At 38.9% G+C, this 20,969-nt stretch overlaps 1 protein-coding gene across 1 annotated transcript in view; it reads left to right on the top strand.

Moving 5' to 3' along the window:
- PGAP1 (post-GPI attachment to proteins inositol deacylase 1) overlaps nt 1–14,810 on the top strand; it is an 87,756-nt gene extending 72,946 nt beyond the window's left edge. The window contains exon 27 of the mRNA XM_007116332.3: nt 13,475–14,810. Within this exon, the coding sequence (XP_007116394.1) occupies nt 13,475–13,571 (97 nt within the window). The 3' untranslated portion in view covers nt 13,572–14,810. The remainder of the gene's footprint in view (nt 1–13,474) is intronic.
- The last annotated feature ends 6,159 nt before the right edge of the window (nt 14,811–20,969 follow it).

Raw genomic sequence — 20,969 nt, 5'->3', positions numbered from 1 at the left:
TCACGGGCCCAGCCGCTCCGCGGCATGTGGGATCTTCCCGGACCGGGGCACGAACCCGTGTCCCCTGCATCGGCAGGCGGATTCTCAACCACTGCGCCACCAGGGAAGCCCTATGGTTCTATTTTAAAGAATTGCACAGTCATGTTTCTCCCAGAGACCATGCTTTCCACTTTTCTTATGCTAACTTAATATATATTCTTGGGTGCCCCATTTCCCAAATTACGCGAGAATAATTTAGACATTTTTTGAAAACAGATTCCCTGGTCATCTTAGAACTACTAAATTTGATCCGTAGGGAGGAGACCTGGGATTCTGTTTTAACAAGTGCCTCGAACATTGCTTTAGTCAATAAAATTAACTTGTTAGAGCTCCTAGAAGCAACTAGAAAGGCTGTCTTCAGGATTACAAGATACTAAAGTGACACTACATAATTTGAGAATTTAGTATAGATCTAAACTTTATTATAGAATGGATGACAGGAGTCAAATGGGGTAGGACATCTTTTGAGGGATTAGTGTCTTCTTACACATTGATTAGAACAATGTTTTCTAAATTATTTTAACCAGCATCTCTAAATATATGAACATTTATAAATTATCTGCATGTGTTAACATTGTGTATGTTATTAAATATACCCCAAAGGGTAGATGTTTAAAGATGAGAAATATACAACTAGAAGCTTTAATATTGATATTTTCCTTGGATACTTAGAGGATTATCTTGAAACCACCCAACGTGGAGGCCACTAGAGTGTACAGCATGAAAGCCTCATAGGCCTTTCCCACTAGTTTTTCTTTAATCAATTCCCACTTCATCTTCACTTTCTTTCTGTAAGATAGATGGATAGGTAGGTAGGTAGATAGATAGATAGATTACAAATTTAACAGCTTAAAACAACACCTATTTATTTACTCACAATTCTGTAGGTCAGAAGTCTGGGCACAGACCAGCTGGGTTCTCTGCTCAGAATCACACTTCGGAAATCAAGGTAACAGGACTGCAGTCCCATCTGAGACTCATTCAGGTTGTTCCAGGTGGAGGTTCCTGTTTTCTTGCTGGCTGTCAACTTCTTAGCTCCCTGTGGCTTTCCCTGCTGTGTAGCCCTCCACAAAAGGTTGGTTTACTCCTTCAAGTCCAGCAGGAGAATTCCTCTCACATTTTGAATCTCTTCACCTTCGTCTCTGACCTTTAGACCCGGATTTAGAGGTCTCTTTTTAGCAGCTCAGATCCACTTGAGATAGTTTCTCTTTTGATTAACTCAAGTTCAACCGTAATTATACCTGCAGAATCCTTTTTGCCATATAAGGTAACATCATATTCCCATATACACATTGTCCGCTCACGCTCAAGAGGCATGGATGATACAAGGTGTATACACTAGAGAGTGAGACTCTTGGGGGCATTTTAGAAGTATGCCTACCATGCAATATTAGGGAACTAAAGTCTTTTTCATAATTGCTGTGCTTAAATAATATTTTTTCCATAGTTTTAATTGAAAGAGCTGATAAATATAAAATATTTCAGGGAAAGAAAAGCCCCTCAATTCTTAGAGTGAGTTTTAAACAACGCTTAGAGATGAAAACAGTCTCCCATCCCTGGGTTAGTGTGTGTGTGTGTGTGTGTGTGTGTGTGTGTGTGTGTGTGTGTGTGTGTGTGAGAGAGAGAGAGAGAGAGAGAGAGATTATAATTAGTTTAGAGATTGTTTTGTTCTTTCTTGTTTCTTTTCAACAGTTAGAACTTGGATATGGCCTGAAATTAAGGAATAGTAGACTAGCTTACCTTATCAAGTGAATGGAAACATTTTACTGTACTTAATAGAGAGAAGTTCATACTGGGTATAGGTCAAGAGTAATGATCAACTCAAACAACATTACATAAAATATTAAAATTGAACTTTAAAAAATACTTCTGGTGATTTGCTTTTCTCTTGAATATGTTTAGAGAAAGAATTGAGTTTCATTAGACTTCCTAGATGTGCTTAAATCGTAGTATACTGTGTAAATGGAAATCTTCAGGTTTTGCAGTTGTGTGCTCATTTGAATATCCATGTATGTAAATCAGCCTATCCTCAGTATCAAATAGCTCTATAAGGTATGTTCACATGCTAAAAGAGATTCAATCATTATGTTTTTTACCCTTAGTATTTGTGCCATTCTGATCAAGAAAGAATTATAGAAGGTTGAGAAAAACAGCTAGAATGATCTAGGGACTGGAATGTAAGATTTGACTGAAACAATAAAGACCTTTTTACTCTGGAATTGCAGATATTTAGTGAGAAGGTGTTTGAAGAGGAAACTTCATGATTCGCACTCTTTTTGTTCCCTGGCTTACAGGAAATAACAGTATTTCATGTGGTAGACATTACAGAGACGGTTGGTTGCCCTTAAGAAAGTGATACAAGATTGGGATGGAGGAGAGAGGAAGAAAACCTTTCTATAAAACGTTTGACCTACTGGAGAAAAAAGGAATTTAGTTAAGAAAGGAACTTGGTTTACTCTTTTTAGAAAACCAAAGTGTGCAATATAGTTGTATTTTAAACTAGGAATGTGTAACATTCACTGCATTTAAAAAATCTTTGTCCTAGCTAATTTTTAAGTAGAATAAATAAAAGGTTTAGTTACATATATAAATTACAGATCCACAGAGTACTGTAAAAGGAAATATGATTGTTTTGGACAGTGATCTCCAAACGTTTTTGATTGCACACCCTTATCATTAAAAAAGTTTGAACTTTACCCCCATAAACATAATACTACTATTATAATATGTAAACTTTAATTATATGTAACTTTTACATATAATTTTATTTTATACAGTAATTAATATATGTAATTTTAATAGAGGAATAACTTATCAGATATGGTTAAATTATTGTTTTTAATTCTTTTTTTAAGATTTATTATTTATTTATTTATCTATTTTTGGCTGTGTTGGGTCTTAGTTGAAGCATTCGGGATCTTTCGCTGCGGCATGTGAGCTTCTCTCTAGTTGTGGCATGCGGGTTTTCTCTTCTCTAGTTGTGGTGGGCAGGCTCCAGGGCACATGGGCTCTGTAGTTGTGGTGCACGGGTTCCAGAGCGCGTGGGCTCTAGTTGAGGCACGCAAGCTCGGTAGTTGTGGCACGTGGGCTGAGTTGTCCCGTGGCACGTGGGATCTCAGTTCCCTGACCAGGGATCGAACCCACGTCCCCTGCATTGGAAGGCGGATTCTTTACCACTGGACCACCAGGGAAGTCCCTGTTGTTTTTAATGCTTAATGAGCCTGACAAAAGAGTAGAAGTGTAGACACTGGTAAATTTTCTTTTGTTGGTTTGCATTAATGGTATTATTTTCAAATTTTGTTGTAAGGAGTATTGTCTTGTAAGGTATATTTTTAAGCTGCTTATTTTGTGATAGTTATGTTAGTTAAAACTAGATAATGTGATAAATACTTAATATAATGCATGGATTTTAACTGGCTCATCGATAGTACCATGTCACAATATGCTTAAACAAGTGAATGAAGAAAACCAGTGGGGTGCCCTGTCATCCTCCAACAAACTGTAGAATTCCCACTCTTCTCTCAGAATATATCTCACGCTCTGCGTATGATCAGCTATGAAGAAGGCTGAGTAAGGGCATTGGTATCAATTCATGTATAAAATGCTGGTACATTAATTTGTTAGATTAAAAACATGAAAATGAATTGTTTTCCTCCCACATCCCAACATGTTGCCTTGCACACCACTTAGATTGTACACAACCCCCTTCTGAAGAAATTTACTTTAGAATATATTTTTGTAAGCCTTTGAGGTTATCTTTAGTAGGTTTTAATATCTATATTTATATTATCCTGAAAGCAAAAAAATGAGGTTTCTGGATCAGGAACCAACTATTATTACTTAAAGCAATAACCACGGCAGTTCTCCTTGCCCCATTCTTCCCCCTTGAGGGCAGTTGAGGAGGGTCAGGTGAACCCTGAATGTTCAAATGGGGTTTTCTGTTTTGTTCTGCACCACAGGAAAGGAACTCTGAAATTATAAAGCTGGGAGTTTATATAAGCTACATGCTGCCCTCTTCCCCTCCTGAGAGAGGAAGTAAAGCCTTTGTTCCCAAATGTTTTACAGTCTTTTAGAACGTAAACAGACGGCTCCAGGTTTCATCTTCCCATAAAATGTAAGCGTGTGGCTCCACCAAACAGGAGGCAAGGGGAAGAAGAGCACTGGAGAGTAAATGTTTCTGGGAAAAGGAGACATGTCTTTATAGCATGTCAGTTTCCTTTGCTCAGGAAGCCAAACCATGCAGAAACATGAAAACACACATGAGGCATTGTTTCCCCGATAGCCTTCTTGGGGTACAGAAATAACGCCTAGCTCCAAGCTGGCTTACTGTTAGAAACATTTAATGACCAAAGGAATTGAGTAGGGCACCTTAAATGTCATAACTTACAATCCTTCAGCTGTGATCTATTGGGTAGGGTAGACAGGAATGAAACTGGAAGAGCCAGCATTGGGGAGTTCTTTTCTGATACTGAAGTTTGTAAAATCTTTGTGTGTAAAAAAATTAATGGGAATAAAATACGCAGGATAGAAGGGAAGTAGGTGAGACAAGGATAAGGAGATCATTTATCAAACTGCTACAAAATTTGGAATACTAGTAATGATGATTTAAACTAGGTTGGGAGCCAAAAAAAGAGTGAAACAATGTAAGGGGACTCTTTAGGGGTTAGCAACTAATTGGATGTGGTAGACAAGCCTCTTTCTGTGTTAGATTTGACGTGGGACCTTGCCTGACTCCCTGTGTGTAGCATATTATGAACACAACCAAAATGTCTTAAGTTGCTGCCAGCCAATAGCCTATCTTAATTTTCATTTTCCCCAAGATCCTAGGTACCTTAACTACAGCGGACCAAGTGGAGAATGGATTGATTTTCTGAATCTCCATTTTGTTTTTTCTTCGTCCTGTTGCAGTACCTTATAGTTTTAAATTAACTTTTTTTTATTGTTCCAGTGAGACTAAAATGCAGTAAGATCTTTAGGTGCCAAAATGCAACTAACTGGAATCCTTAATCAGAAATATACTCTGTAATTCAACTTTGAAAGAAAAGAAACAAATCATAGAAAAACTAAAAAGTATAAGCAATTTCTTTTAATAAAAACATTCCAGACCATATTGTGGGGTTTCTACAGACCACCTTGTCACCTATACTTTATTCTTTCAGCAGACATTCACTAAGTACCTGTTGTACCAGAATCCATGCCAGACACATTCACGTTCAGTTTCTCATTTCATTCTCCATAAAAACCTTTAGAGGGAGGATTATTATCCTCCATTACAAGAAAAGAAATAGTCTCAGAGAAATTAAGCAATTTGCCCGTAGTAGAATTCAAACCAGACTGAGTTCTGCAATATGTAATTATCAATACTAGTTCACTTCCTACTCTCTGAAAATCTTTTCTGACCATACTAGTTACTCCTTTTGCTTTGGAAAAAAATGTTTCCAACGATATGCCCACAGCTTTCCTTATTACTCTTTCTATATTTTTCCCTTAGAGATTTCATCTGTGACTTCAGTGTTATATTCTTGGTTGATGATTCACCAAGTCAGATAGACTTGCTCCCTCAGTTCCATATCTAAGTATTTCTCAATCAGTGGTAATGTATTTAGCCTCCCTGAGACTGTATCCTCATCCATAAATTGTGACAATAATATTATCTTAAATATTACCATTACATTAGATAATGAACCAAATGCATCTGACACCTTTGTGTACAAGAAATGATAGGTGCTTTCTTCCAGCTCTTCAATCTCTAGTTTCCTCCAAACTAAACAAATTCAGTTGCAACTCATTGTTGAAATTTAACCTTATGATTTCTCGCCCTCCCTAATTAACAACTCCTTTCAGTTTCCAAATTTCTCTTAAATCCTCCAGCTACTAAAGTTGAACCTCCATTCGTTTTGATCATGTCTCCTTTGCCTACCATCTAGTTCCTCCTTGCATACCACAGGCCCTGAAGAGTCCAGCACTTTAGGGCCACCCTTACATTAGTTCACTCTTTTCTGACTCCCACCCTAATTCAGACCATCATTACTAGTATTCCTAATTTTGCAGCAGCTTCACAAATGATCTTCTCATTGTCTCACCCTCTTCCTTTTTATCCTGCATCTTCCCATTAATCCTTTTTTAAACAGCAATTTAGCATTATCACTCTCTTTTTCAAAACCTTTTAATCTTCCCCCATGTTTGATAGGAAACAGTCTGAACTCCTTGACAGTTTGATCCATTTCCAGCCTTCTCTCCTACCGTTTCCTAAAGACACCCATCTCCTCCCCACACAGGCTGTTTCAGTTAGGATTAGTTTGCAAGAAACAGGAAGCCTGAGAAATAGTTGCTAAAACAATCAAATTTTCAGGTAGAAAGTCCAGGATAAGACGCCATGAAGTCATCAAGAACCAAAGTTCCTTCTATCGCATTTGTTCTCCATCCTTAATATGTGGCTTTCATAACAAGACCGTGGCTGCGTGATATTTCCGTTCCAGGAAGGAGGGGAAAGGAGCAAAAGGAATTTTGCCTTTTATTTGGAAAGAATTCCCCCTCTCCTCTCCCTTTCCCAATCTCAGGGACTTCCATTTACAGCTCACAGGCCAGAATAATATCGCATCACCACTAAAGAAATGCAAGGGAGACGGCGGAATCAAGTTTTTAAGCTGGGTTTGTGCTACCCCAAACGACATCTAAGAAGAAAGGTGTATTTCTTGGGCTGCTATAATAGGATTCCACAGACTCCGTGGCTTAAGCAACAGAAATTCATTTCTTCAAGTTCTGGAGGCTGAGAAGTCCAAGATCAATGTGGGGGTTAGGACTTCAACATATGAAACTCTGGGGGGAGGGGAACACAATTCTGCCCATAACAAAAGGGATAAAAGGAAACAATGAGCCAAGTCTGCCACACACGCACACTTGGCTACTGCATCTCCTTTGTCTTCTTCCTTTTGCTACTTCGCTGCCTTTGCTCAAGAACTTCTTCCTCCCACATCTTTGCTGTCAAAATTTTATCCGTAAAAATCTACCAATTGGCAGTCAGGACTAATCTTCTTATCCCTACTTCTAGCTCTTGCTGTCATAGTTTCATATCCTATGGGAATCATCACATTAGGTCACATTATGTGCAGTTTTTAATAATAGTGACATTCATTTAGCATCTACGTGTCAGGTGCCCTTTATTTGTATCATTTCTAAATCTTACAACAACACTGCAAAGTAGGATTACTTCACAGATGAGGAAATTGAGGTACAGAGAGATTAAATAATATTTGCCCAGGAGAATGGCAGGGTCCAGTTTTGAACATCATTAAATTTGGTTCTGAAACTCCACCACACCATGCTGTTTCTCCATATAGATTGTTTGCTCCTAGCAGGCAGGGATCGTGTCCCTTTCCATACACCTATTTGTAGTCCACACTTAACAATGCATATTTTACATGGTAGAAATTTGTTAAATATTTTTTCAAATGAGTAATCATAACAGTGACCCAATATAATTCAAAATCCTGATTTAACAACAACAAAAATTATGTCTGTAACAAAATTGCCTATGTGTTGATAATTGTTGAAGCTGAGTGATAAGTATGTGGACTTGCATTATTCTTTTCTCCTTACTTTTGTATATAATGGAGTTTTATATAACAGAAATTTTAATTATGGTGCAGTTATTATATTTACTAAATAGATTAATACATTTAGAAAAACTTTCAGAAATAATCGAAGTTTTTCTTTTTACAATTGACCCCAGCTAATTTTAAAGTATTATTACCTGTGGTTCCTTATGTGTAAGATTACATATTATAATCCCTAAAGCAACCATTAAAATAATAATTCAAAGAGGTATAGCTAGAATGCCAATGGAGAAATTAAAATAGAAATTTTAAAATATTTTTAAAGCCCAAATCATAAAAGACAAAAATCGATGAATTAGACTTCACCAAAAATTAAAACTTCAACACTGTTCAAAAACAGTGTTAAGAAAACGAAAACACAATTCGCAAGTGAGAGAAAACCAAACATACATCTGATAAAGAACTTGTATCTAAAATATATGTAAAGAATTTTCCAAATTCACCAACAAGAAAACAACTAAATTTATAATGAGCAAAATACTTAAACACGTCACCAGAGAAGATACATGGGTGACAAACTAAGTACATGAAAATATGCCCAACATAGTCACTAGAAAAATGCTAATTATAACCACAATGCCTAAAATAAAAATTTTCAAAAACTGGCAGTAGTGCTGGTAAAGATTTGAAGCAACTAGAATTCTCATACATTGCTGGTGGGAATGCAAAATAGAATGTCACTTTAGAAAACAGTGCAGCAATTTCTTAGAAAGTGAAACATACCTTTAGCATATGAACCAGCAATACCACTTCCATATGTTTACTCAAAAGAAATGAAAACCCTTGTCAAAACAAAGACCTGTATATAGATATTTATAGCAGCTTTATTAATAATTTCCCCAAACTGGAAGCAAACCAAGTGTCTGTCAACTGGTGCATGGATAGAAAATTTGTGGCACATCCATAAAATAGAATATTACTTGGCAAGTAAAAAGAAGTGAACAGCTGATATGTGAAATAATATTGATGACTCTTAAGTTCAGTATGCTAACATGCCATATTATGTGATTCTACTTATATGAGAGAAAAAGGAAAAACTGTAGTGACAGAAAACATAAGAGTGGTTACAAGGGAACTGACTCCAAAGGGACTTGAGGGGAATTTTGGGGGTGATGGAAATGTTCTAAATCTTGATTGTGATGGTGGTTACATAGCTATACAAAATTTGTGGAACTTTTTACTGAAAAGGATATATAAGTTACGTGCTAATAAACCTGACTTAGAAAAATTAAAGCTTCCCACAAAAAAAACTCCAGGCCCAGTTTATTTCAGTGGTGAATTGTATTGAAGTTTTAATTCTGTTGAACATTGGGTAACACCAATGTTGACAACTCTTTTGGAAAATAAAAGAGGAGGGACCACTTCCCAAATCATGTTATGAGGCAAGCATAGCCTGATATCAAAGCATGACAAAGAAATTACAAAAAGTTACTGACCAACATTCCTTGTTAATATAACTGTGAAAGTTCTTAATGAAATACCAGCAAATCAAATCCAGTAATTTATAAAAGCCCTCAGGAATATATAAATCAACTACTAGGACTGGTATGGTCACAGAATTTAAGGTCAATATACCAAAAATATTTTCCATATTCAAAAACAACTTTAAAATAATTTTTATAAAATGCCATTTATATTATGATACTTAGGAATAAATTAAAATATGTACAAGGCCTCTCCACCAAAAACTACAAAATATTGCTTAAAGAACATTTTAAAGCCCGAAGATAAAGAGAGATAATATTCATTGATTGGAAGACTCACTATTTTTAAGATGTCATTTTTCTCCAAAATGATATATATATTAAATGCAATTTCAATAAAAATTCCAGCAGGCTATTTTTCTAAAACTCTACAAGCTGATTCTAAAATGTATATAGAAAAGCAAACAATTTCAAACAGTCACAACAATTTTGGAAAAGAATCACACCAATAAGTGACTTCAAGACTTACTATAAAGCTACGGTAATCAAGGGAGTGTGGTATGGGCAAAAGGACAGATAAGTAGTAAGTACATCAGTGGAACAGAACAAAGAGTTCAAAAATAAACCCACGTGTTTATGGTCAATTGATTATTGACAAAGGTGCCAAAACATTCCAAAAGGGGAAAGAAAATCTTTTTAACATACAGTTCTGGAGTAACTGGATACTTATATGGGAAAAAAAATAAGCCTGGACCCTTCCTCACATCATATACAAAACTAACTTGAGATGAATCATAAACCTAAATGTAAAAGCTAAACTATAAAGCTTCTAGAAGAAAATATAGGAGAAAACTTTGAGATGTGGTGGTAGGCAAACGTGCATAGTTAGGTTAAAGAAAGCAATGACAATTTAAAAATTGTTAAATTATAGGGGACTTCCCTGGTAGTGCAGTTGTTAAGAATCCGCCTGCCAATTCAGGGGACACGGGTTTGATCCCTGGTCCGAGAAGATCCCACGTGCCGTGGAGCAACTAAGCCCGTGCACCACAGCTACTGAGCCCACGTGCCACAACTACTGAAGCCCGCGCACCTAGAGCCCGTGCTCCATGACAAGAGAAGCCACCACAATAAGAAGCCCATGCACAGCAACTAAGAGTAGCCCCTGCTCTCCGCAACTAGAGAAAGCCCGCGTGCAGCAATGAAGACCCAACGCAGCCAAAAAAAAAAAATTGTTAAATAATAGTTCATCATAATTAAAGACTTCTGCTCATCAAAAGACATCATTAAGAAAGTATACAGGCAAACCACAGACAGAGAAACATATTTCTGTAAAGGATTTGTTTTCAGAATATATAAAATACTTCTACAACTCAATCATAAAACCTCAAAAAACCGAATTTTTAGAAGTAGAATTTTTAAAGACGGAAGTCAGGAGGTAGTATTTTTAGCAGAAACCTAGAACGTCCTCATTGCCACTTGGAAGCACATTATTGTTGGAGGATTAAGATGACATCATCTCTGCTGCTGAGATTTCTTGGGAGTTTCCCCAGGGCTAGACTTACAGAATGCACTTTTTTTTTTTTTTTTTTTTTTTCGATACGCGGGCCTCTCACTGTTGTGACCTCTCCCATTGCGGAGCACAGGCTCCGGACGTGCAGGCTCAGCGGCCATGGCGGACGCGCAGGCACAGCGGCCATGGCTCACGGGCCCAGCCGCTCCGCGGCATGTGGGATCTTCCTGGACCGGGGCACGAACCCGTGTCCCCTGCATCGGCAGGCGGATTCTCAACCATTGCGCCACCAGGGAAGCCCCCAGAATGCACTTTTGAAGAGTAAAGGTCTGCTGTTTATTTTATTTTGTTTAACGTAATTGTATAACACTTTATGCACCTAGAGAACTAAAGAGCTCCCAGAATACTAGGAACTAACCATCGATTTGTGGGGGGATTGTTTTAGGGAGAGGGGTTTGTTGATTTTTCAAAAATAAAAACTCACTGGCTCTATTTCAGAGCTCACAATTGATGAATAGCACTAAGAAAGGGAATCATTTGCCCATTATGCCCCAAAATATCCAAAGAAATACCCCTCTGAATTGTCCTCAATTTTTCCCCTTTTCTGAAACTACTCCCTTTATCATGCAAAATATGTACCTGGAAATTTAGGTGGTATTTTAAGAATGGTGTTTCTTCTAGGTGTTTAAATAATTTTATCAATGGGTTAAAATATGAGGTCCTTTACAAAATTATATAACTCAGGGGTGGGGTCTTCTCTAATTTAATAGTCTAAGATGGAAACTTTTCTCATCCCTTTCATATCAAAAAGACATTTTACAGTATAGTTTTCCTCATGTAGAACCTCAGGTTCATAATAGACATTTCAACCCAAATCCATTTTGTATTGTGAACTGGAAGACAGAAGAAGCTTCACCTTTCTTAAAAGGGAATAGAGACAGCTTCTAGGTCTCTCCATGGTGCAATGTATTCAGTAGAGGCTAAAGCAGTTGTGGTGAGTTATGGGTCTGTCTCCTTTGTGATTGGCCTGACATCTTGACATTCCTTGTCTTAGTTTCCAATGGCTACTGTAAAAAATTACCAAAAACTGCGTGGCTTAAAACAACAGAAAGTTACTCTCTCACAGTTCTGGAGGCCAAAAGTCTGAAATCAGTATCACTGAGCCAAAATCAAGGTGTGGACAAGGCCATGCTCCCTCTGGAGACTCTAGGGAAGAATCTGTTCCTTTCCTTCTCCAGCATCTGGTGGCTGCCCACATTCCTTGGCTTGTGGCCTCAGCTCCAGAACAATTTAAATAGAAAGGCATGTGTGGTCATAAAAGTGCCACACTCCAGTCACCGTTGGTTTGTGTGCAACAGCTAGACTGAATGTTAATTTACACTTTACCAGTCCACTGAATATTCAAGTCAAATCAAAAAATATTTATTGCCTACCTACAGGTATCTCTTCCCTCCTTATTTACAGTTATCTCTTCCCTCCTTATTAAAATATGGCATTATGTAAATCTTTAGATGAACAGTACAAAATAGAAATGTAACAAGGCTCAAATTTCAAAAGAAAATTGCAAGAATCTGAACTCAAGTTTTACCTAAAGAATGATTAATTCTATAAGCATTTGTGATATGCTGGCCTATTCTATGCCAAGCCTTATGCCAAACTCTGAAGAATCAATGATAAAAAGACATGATGCCAACTTTAAGGAGCTCACCTTGGAACAACGAGACATGTGGAAGCAACTATCATCATCCAAATTCAGCAAGGTAAAAGCTGTTGAAGTAACTAAGTGGTTTCTTTTTCTCAGAAGATGTGACCTTTGAGCTGGGCCTTGAAGGACAGGGAGAAGTTCTGAGATCACACAAGGGTTAGAGAAGGCATTCCAGGCAGAAGCAACAGTGTGTTCAAAGGCACGGAGGTATATGTGTGGGTGGTGTTCATTAGAGAGGTCAAATGGCTTGAATGGTAGGACTGGGTCATATTGAGGGTCTTTACATCAAAGTCAAGAGCTTAGACTTTGTCTTATGGGCATCCTGAAGCCACTAGAGGTGGATGTAATGGTAGTAAGCTTTTTTTGAGCTGTGTGACCTTTTTTTTCTGTTGTCTCTCCACCAGGGTCAGTTGCAAAAACAAACTTGTTACCAACTACCTCGGGCTCTCTGCTACAAAAACATACTGCCTGCTGAAAAGCTTTTTGCAAAGTCATAAGAAATGATTTAACCTTTTATATTTTAGGAAAAATCCTTAACTTACTTATGACTTTGGAGATACCAATGTGGCCTGAGGTGGCATGGGTTTTGGGACCTGGTTCTCAAACCCAGGCTGAGAGAGTTTGGTTGATACTTCAGTCACCTTGTGAATCTAGATGTCCATTTTCTTGCTCTGTGTCTCCCAGCTGGTTTCAGATCAAGCATGATTGTCATAATTTCTTTTTTTTTTTTTAAGAATTACATATAGCATTTACTTTTTTAAAAAAATTAATTAATTAATTTATGGCTGTGCTGGGTCTTCGTTTCTGTGCGAGGGCTTTCTCTAGTTGTGGCAAGCGGCGGCCACTCTTCATCGTGGTGCGCGGGCCTCTCACTATCGCGGCCTCTCTTGTTGCGGAGCACAGACTCCAGACGCGCCGGCTCAGTAATTGTGGCTCAGGGGCCCAGTTGCTCCGCGGCATGTGGGATCTTCCCAGACCAGGGCTCGAACCCGTGTCCCCTGCATTGGCAGGAGGATTCTCAACCACTGCGCCACCAGAGAAGCCCTGATTGTCATAATTTCTACCTTTTGTTGCCTCTACTTCATCTTAGTTACAGGAGAAATAGCTGGAACTTGGGGCAGCATTGAAAGATATGTGCTGGCTGTCCCTCTCTAACTAGCCCATGGTGTTTGTGTTTCAGGAAGGCTGGTGGCAGGGAGGAAGACCAACCAGGGAAGAGACCTTGGGAAGAAGGGAGGCCACTGCTGAAGCCCCAGCTGATGATAACGGAGATCTGACGAAAGCAGAGGCCTTGAGACCAAGCTGGGCTTGAAAGCAAATGCTCTCAGGGAAGGATGGCCACCCCACTTAGCCTTGGCTTCTAGGATTGGCACACACCCTGGCCCTAAACAGCTGTAACATGTTTTTGGAGGAAGATCTCTTTTTCTCTTCAAAATACTCCTTTCACATTTTTTAAACAAAATAGAGGACAGCAAAGAATAAGACAGATTTTTCCATAGTGAATAGCTAGAGAATTCTGAGGGTCAGCTCTCTACAGTCAGAGGTACTTATCCTGTACTGATACTGCCAGAAGGAACAAACAGTCAGCTGTCTTGTGGAGGTGTTAGAGAATGTCATGGGTTTTTTAAAACCAACTTGTCTGCTCTAAGCCCCTTTCCGAATGGGGTTGGGGAGCGAAGATCCAATTTCAGCGGTTTCTGGACCTTCCCTCACCTCCCCAAGGGTCTCACAGGATCTGGAAACTTTATGTGGCCCCAGGATATGAAGGATGAGGCTCTCTCATCCATCGAGGTCACAGTGGGTTCTCTTTGCTTCTGTTCTATGCTTGGCAAGAGCCTTATCCCTTTTCCCCCTCTTCTCTTTAGTCTATTTTCAAACTGAAATCTGCCCACTGCCACAAAAAGCAGTTACGATTGCTGTGAGCAGAAAGCTGCCTCGCATACTCTATTAGTCATGTAAGCAACCTTTCTGTTACCTCTGAAGTTCTCATCATCACTGAGGAAGCAGTCTATAAACAGTAATTTTCCCTTTCCCTTACTCAGACCAGAGGGAAGAAAAAGGAGGTAAAATTCTCGTCCCTGTTCACGATACAGCTAAATAGCTATACCAGCTCTTTTTTTTTTTCCTAATAAGGACAAGAAGGGTTTGAATAGGTTATAGAGTCCAACAGTCCAATAGTTCTAAAATTCCTCTGTGCCTGCCACAATATCCTCTTCATTCCTCTCCTCATCTTTACCATATGTTTGAATTTATTTTTATTTATTTTTAACATCTTTATTGGAGTATAATTACTTTACAATGGTGTGTTAGTTTCTGCTTTATAACGAAGTGAATCAGCTATACATATACATATATCCCCGTATCTCTTCCCTCTTGCGTCTCCCTCCCTCCCACCCTCCCTATCCCATCCCTCTAGGCGGTCACAAAGCACCGAGCTGACCTCCCTGTGCTATGCAGCTGCTTCCCACTAGCTATGTTTTACATTTGGTAGTGTATATATGTCCACGCCACTCTCTCACTTCTCCCAGCTTACCCTTCCCCCTCCCTGTGTCCTCAAATGCCACATCTTCTTTATCCGTTCATCTGTCGATGGACACTTAGGTTGCTTCCATGTCCTAGCTATTGTAAATAGAGCTGCAATGAACATTGTGATACGACTCTTTTTGAATTATGGTTTTCGCAGGGTATATGCCCAGTAGTGGGATTTCTGGGTCGTATGGTAGTTCTACCATTATGTTTGAATTTATAATCTAATTAAGTTTGTGATTCAGTCACTACATATTTATTGGATTTCTTTTATGTGGAAGCCCTGTGCTGAGTACTCTATTTTCCTCTTAATTTCTGGTTGAGAAATGCCAGCAAAGATCTTCATTCAGATGCGTCTAGGGGTGGAAGGCTGACTATCCCAACTGCTACTTTTACACACACTCTATTTAATGAAGAGGCCAAATGGGACAATTTAGACTAGAAATTAATGGTTTGGGAACCCGAACCTCCTGGGTTTTTTTCCTCTCTTTTGATTGAACTTATCAACTGAATAATTGCAAAATACCTACTTAGTACTGTGTTGATACATTCTGAAAAAAATGTCATCAGCTTTTGCCTTTCAGGACAGAGATTTGAAATTAAGAAACAATTATAAGAACTTAAAATAGTTTTATTTAAATATATAACTTCTTTTAACAATCAGGAAAACTCCAGTCTTAGTGAACAAGATGACAATATGTGTGTGTTACTTTTAGTCCATTGCTCTTTTGAGAATCTAAATATTTCTTAAATGGGGAGCTCTTAAAACAAATGAGCTATGGTTTTATACAAATGGATCTAAAGTTAGAAATTATTCATAGGTAAATGGTTATGCAAATCTTTTCTGATTTATTCAGTCTTTCCCATTTAAAAAGTTCATTGTCGGGCTTCCCTGGTGGCGCAGTGGTTGAGAGTCCTCCTGCCGATGCAGGGGACGCGGGTTCGTGCCCCGGTCCGGGAAGATCCCACATGCCGCGGAGCGGCTGGGCCCGTGAGCCATGGCCGCTGAGCCTGCGCGTCCGGAGCCTGTGCTCTGCAAGTGCATTGTCTATGCATTGGGCTCAATGCTGGTACTGGGGGAACGTAAAGGTGAGCACTGTTTAAGGAGTTTACAGTGTCAATAATCTCAACACTTAATACTTCAATATTATTAGGTGCTTTAACTTCAAAGTCCTGAAGTTTTTGGTTTTGTTTTTTTAAATTTTTGAATTTTATTTTATTTTTTTTATACAGCAGGTTCTTATTAGTTATCCATTTTATACACATCAGTGTGTACATGTCAATCCCAATCTCCCAATTCCTCCCACCACCCCCACCCCCACTTTCCCCCCTTGGTGTCCATACATTTGTTCTCTACATCTGTGTCTCTGTTTCTGCTCTGAAAACCGTACCAAAGTCCCGGAGTTTTAAGGAGAGTTGATGTAATGAAATTCCAGGGTATTCATTTACTCACTTGACCACTGACATTTCAACAGACTCAAGTCTTAACAATAAAATCAACACCTTCTCTTATTTCTATTTCCCCTCCAGGTACTGCCTCTCTCCTCCCTCTCTCTCTCTCTCTCTCTCTCTCTCTCTCTCTCTCACACACACACACACACACACACACACACACACACACACACACAGGTAAACTTCTCAAGAGCTTGATGGATTCATTCTCTCTTTCCTGTCCATCGACTCCCTTCTAATCTCACCTTCACCTCCCTCCATCTACCCAAACATCTCTAATGCTCTATGGATCCTTTTAAGTCCTCATTTACCCAATTTGTCCCTTCTTGAAACATTTTCTTCTCTTGCTCCCATCCTCTCCTGGTTTTCCCCCTACCTCCAGGGTCTCCTTCATATAGATTCTGGTGTAGGGCTGGTTCATGTTAAAATTTCTCAAAGCTCAAGTCCTATGTCACCTTTTCTTCTCATTTGCTAATCTTCACTGAGGTAATCTCATCCTTTACATGCCATATTTACAACTCCGATAGTTACATCTCCTTTCCAGACCTCTCCTCTGAGCTTCAGGCCTGTGTATCCAACTGTATATTCCCCATCCCCACTTGGAGATCTCCAAGGCTCCTCAAATTCAATGTGTCCCACCTGGAACTCATGAGCCTCATCTCCTCATGCCGGTGTTTGATATGTCAGCTAATGGCACTGTAGTCCGCTCAGCTGCATAATCCTGAGACCTAGGGATTGGCCTTGAAACTCTCTTCCCCTTAGCTCTGCCTCCCATAGTATCCAGTACATTATCAGTACCTTCTAAATATCTCTCAGATCCATCCACAACTCTGCATCTGTGCTACCACCCTAATCCAAGTTAACATCTTGTCCTGCCTGGACTATTGCAGTAGCCACCTAACTGGTCTCCCTCTTTTCTAGCTCAGTTTGTCCTCCACAGTGCAACCAGAATAGCTTTTTAAAATTGCAAGTCTGTTATCAAGTCACTTGGATGCTTAAAACTTTTCAGTCAGTTAGCATTGTTTGCAGCAGAAAGATCATAATCTGACTACCTCTAAAGGCCCAAATTGCATCAGCCCCCCACCTTGCTCCTTATACTCCTCAGATACTGACTTAATTTCAGTTGCATTAATGTGCCATGTTCCTTCCAGCCACAAGGTCTAGTACAGTTGTTCACTTTGTCTGAAACTCTTCTCCCTCTGTCCTCCCTAGGTTGCCTAAGTAACTCTACTCATCTACCAGACATAAGGTCACTTCTTCACAGAAGCCTTACCTGATCCCTGAGACTGCATCGAATCCACCTGTTCTACCCTGTCATAGTGCCATAATCTCAATAGAAAGTATCATCATTGATATTTATACACTTTGTTATATAATGGATTGATTAGTGTCTGTCTTGCCCACTAATCTGTTAATTCCATGAGGGCAGGGAATCTATTATTCTTACTATTTTATCCCCAAAGCCTTGTGCAGTGCCTGGCACATAGTAGGCACTCAGTAAAAATTTGTTGAATAAACAAAGGCGTGAATAAATGAAGGTCACAATGACCCTCCCAAGGTCAAAATGGCAAGACTGAGATAGTAGCCAGGTATTCTAATTTCCAGTCCAGATTACTAGCCTTCTCAACAAAGAGCTTGTTCTGGATTGTTCTGAATTATTGGAACCAAAGCAACTTCAGTTCATCAAGTCCAGTTTCTCAACCCTACCATTTTCTGCGGATGGCATTTATTTAGCAAGGGGATGCTATAGGTAAGGTAATTTTTCTTTTTTCCACAAAACATGTGCTATCTTTTTGCTCTATTTTGAAAGGGTATTATGATTAACCATACCACTATTTAAAACTTGTAAAGCTTCTTGAGATTCTAAGAAGAAATATAAGGTATGGGTCACAAAGAGCAATTTTGTCTCTTGCAATAGAATTTTCTGTTTAAAAAATGTGATTAATTTGAAAGGCTGATAGCTCCAAAAGAGCATGCTATTAGGTGGGATAATCATCATCATATTCCCAGCTGCTGTGTATACACCTCTTAAAAGTGAAAAAGGAGTAAGCCATTTTGCTGTGTGGAAGTGCCTTGTGTGTTCTGTAACATCCAAATGAAATGTTCGGTGGTTGGAGGAGAGTCTGCTGTATTTAGGACTAATAGCTTCACTGTTAACCCTGAAGAAGCCTGAAGATGTGATTCTCAAGGGTCTTTGAGCTGTGGATGAAAATGGAATCGTTATTTTTGAGCCCCACCCCGCCCCGTTCACGTCAATGACTCCCACCTGCAGCCGATCCACTGGTTATAAGTATCCATGAATCGCCTTGCAGATTGTAGGCAGGGTAAACAACCAGGGCCAGGCAAAACCAAACTCCTGGTAAGCTTTATTACTACCAGCTACTCCTGGTAGCTCTTTCTGTGTGTTTCATTTCCATTTCACACCTTGGGGTGGGATACAATCTCTACTTACACTGGTGTGGTGTGTGTCTGTCTCAGACCTGTGTGTAAGGTGCATCTTTCAGTTCGGGGTGTATATTTTTTTCTTTTCTCTCTCTTTTTTTTAAGACTGTTGTCTTAACACTTAAAGTAATTTAAGATTGGTTGTTTTTTCGTTTTTTGTTGTTATTGTTAAGAATTGCAGTTTCTTTGGAGAGAACAAAGTGCAATTTTTTTCAGATGAAAAGCCATACTCACTTTCTAGGTTGTATTCATAATTGCTTTGTTTATCACTGTATAACATTCTCCTTATCATGGACTCCTTTAAGCTAATAATTGGTTTTAGGGGGGTTCATTAAGAAATGAATGTGGAAAAAAAGAGGGCTGCAAAATTCAGGTGAACCAATATACTATTTCTTCTTCCTTGTCTCCCTTTGAAAATGTTTCTTCTTTCTCTTTTCTACTTTTGCCCTCCCTTCTCCTCTTTCTCCCTCCTTCAATCTCTCTCTCTCTCTGGCCATTGACATTTCCCTCATCCTTCCTTTCACTCAGCTTCCTTCCACAATGCCCAAAGCACTCCTGCTGCTGGCTGTTGCCCTGGTGCTAGTTGGGCTTGTGCATGGAGGCATGTTGAAAAACGAAGAAAAATGGAATCCCCTCAACAATCCTAGAAACAGAGATCTGGTAAGAACAGCCACTGGGACATGCCAGGCTGCAGGGTGAAATCGGCACCTTCCTGGAGTTATGCACCCTGCACTCTGCTAGAGCACGGTGGAGAGGAGGCTGCCAAGGGCTGAGAAGCTTCCCCGGCAGGACCAGAGAAGAATTTTGCTAGCCTAGTGGCTGGTGTTCTAGCCAATTTACACTTGTTTCTGTACGGAGAAACAAATTTATATTTAGAAATGATCTTATACACACATAGCACATTACATTTGTAAATATTATATACACATTGACTTCATAGCCTTAATTTCTAATATATTGATATATACAGAATCAAGAGCATAACAGGGAATTACGTTTTGCACAGCTTAGGTTGAACTGATAACAAAACAGATTCTCACATAACCACTACTTGCAAAGCTCCATTGCAAAAACTGAACGTCGACCTGCATTCTTTTCAATTTGCTAGGCATTATTTTCAACATAACGTTATCTAGGAAATAGAATTCAAAATACCAGTAAAAATTCTTTTAAAAATATGCCAAATACAGTAAACATGATGACATTACGATTTCAAAATATCGTTTTTCTAAAGAAAATGATGTGAAATATAACAATATAGGATTAAAACAATCAAATAGCAGTTTGCACAGCTTCTATGTATTCACAGAATACACAGCTGAAAACCCCACGTCTGAAATGACTGGGACCTATCTCACCATCAATCGGAGAGGAGACACCTGAGCTCTGATCACCGTGGAGTTCAATTTCATCTCTGACTTCAGTACTCAGAGATGGGCAATGAATCTTCTCACTGTGGGCTGTTAAATAATTGATATTCAAGAATGGTGAATTATCTTTGTTTAGAGTTGAAATGTCAGGTAGAAAGGAGGGGGAAGGGGGAGAAGGAGCCACAGCTTGTGTTTCTGAGTTTTCCACCTCCTGCCTCCTAGGTTAGCTCTAAAGTCAATTTGGGGGGAAAATGAGAGGGGAAATATACTCATCTTTGAGTATTTGGAGTGTTTAAATGATAAATGACATTGAACGTTTTCTTTCTCTCTTCAGTTTTTCAGAACCCTTCAGGCATATTTTAAAGGAAGAGGTCTTGATCTTGGGATGTTTTTAAATATTTCCTCCATGAACGAGAATCCCGGACCTCTCTCTTTCCAATCAGAACTTATTGCTTCTGCATTTGCAGATTATGAAGAACAGAAAAACTCCTTCCCCAATTACCTCAAAGTCTGAATGTTTCTTCTGAGTGCAGGTAAAACTTATCCCTTTATTCCCAGCATCTGTCTAAACATACAACTCAGTCATAAAGTCATAAAGAGGTTTTGAAAAATGATTTTATTTCTTCATGTAAATATCTGCTCAGTTCTGATGATACTCATCACTGTTAATACTCTGATTTGGTTCATATATTTTACAGTCTGGTTTTAAAAAGAAATGACAGGTATGATTTTTAAAGCATAGTTTTCTGGGGAGATATATATTAAAATAGTAGAACTACACTCAATAGAATTATGAAATAGAATTAAAAACCACATACTTATACCTATATCTTTTTTCAGACCAGGTCATAGAGCTAAATTATGTGGAAAATCATCGGTAAAGAA

Source organism: Physeter macrocephalus, chromosome 2 (genome assembly GCF_002837175.3).
Source record: "Physeter macrocephalus isolate SW-GA chromosome 2, ASM283717v5, whole genome shotgun sequence".
NCBI lineage: Eukaryota > Metazoa > Chordata > Mammalia > Artiodactyla > Physeteridae > Physeter > Physeter macrocephalus.
The sequence above is the reverse complement of the archived record's forward strand: the minus strand, read 5'-3'. Positions and strand labels throughout refer to the sequence as shown.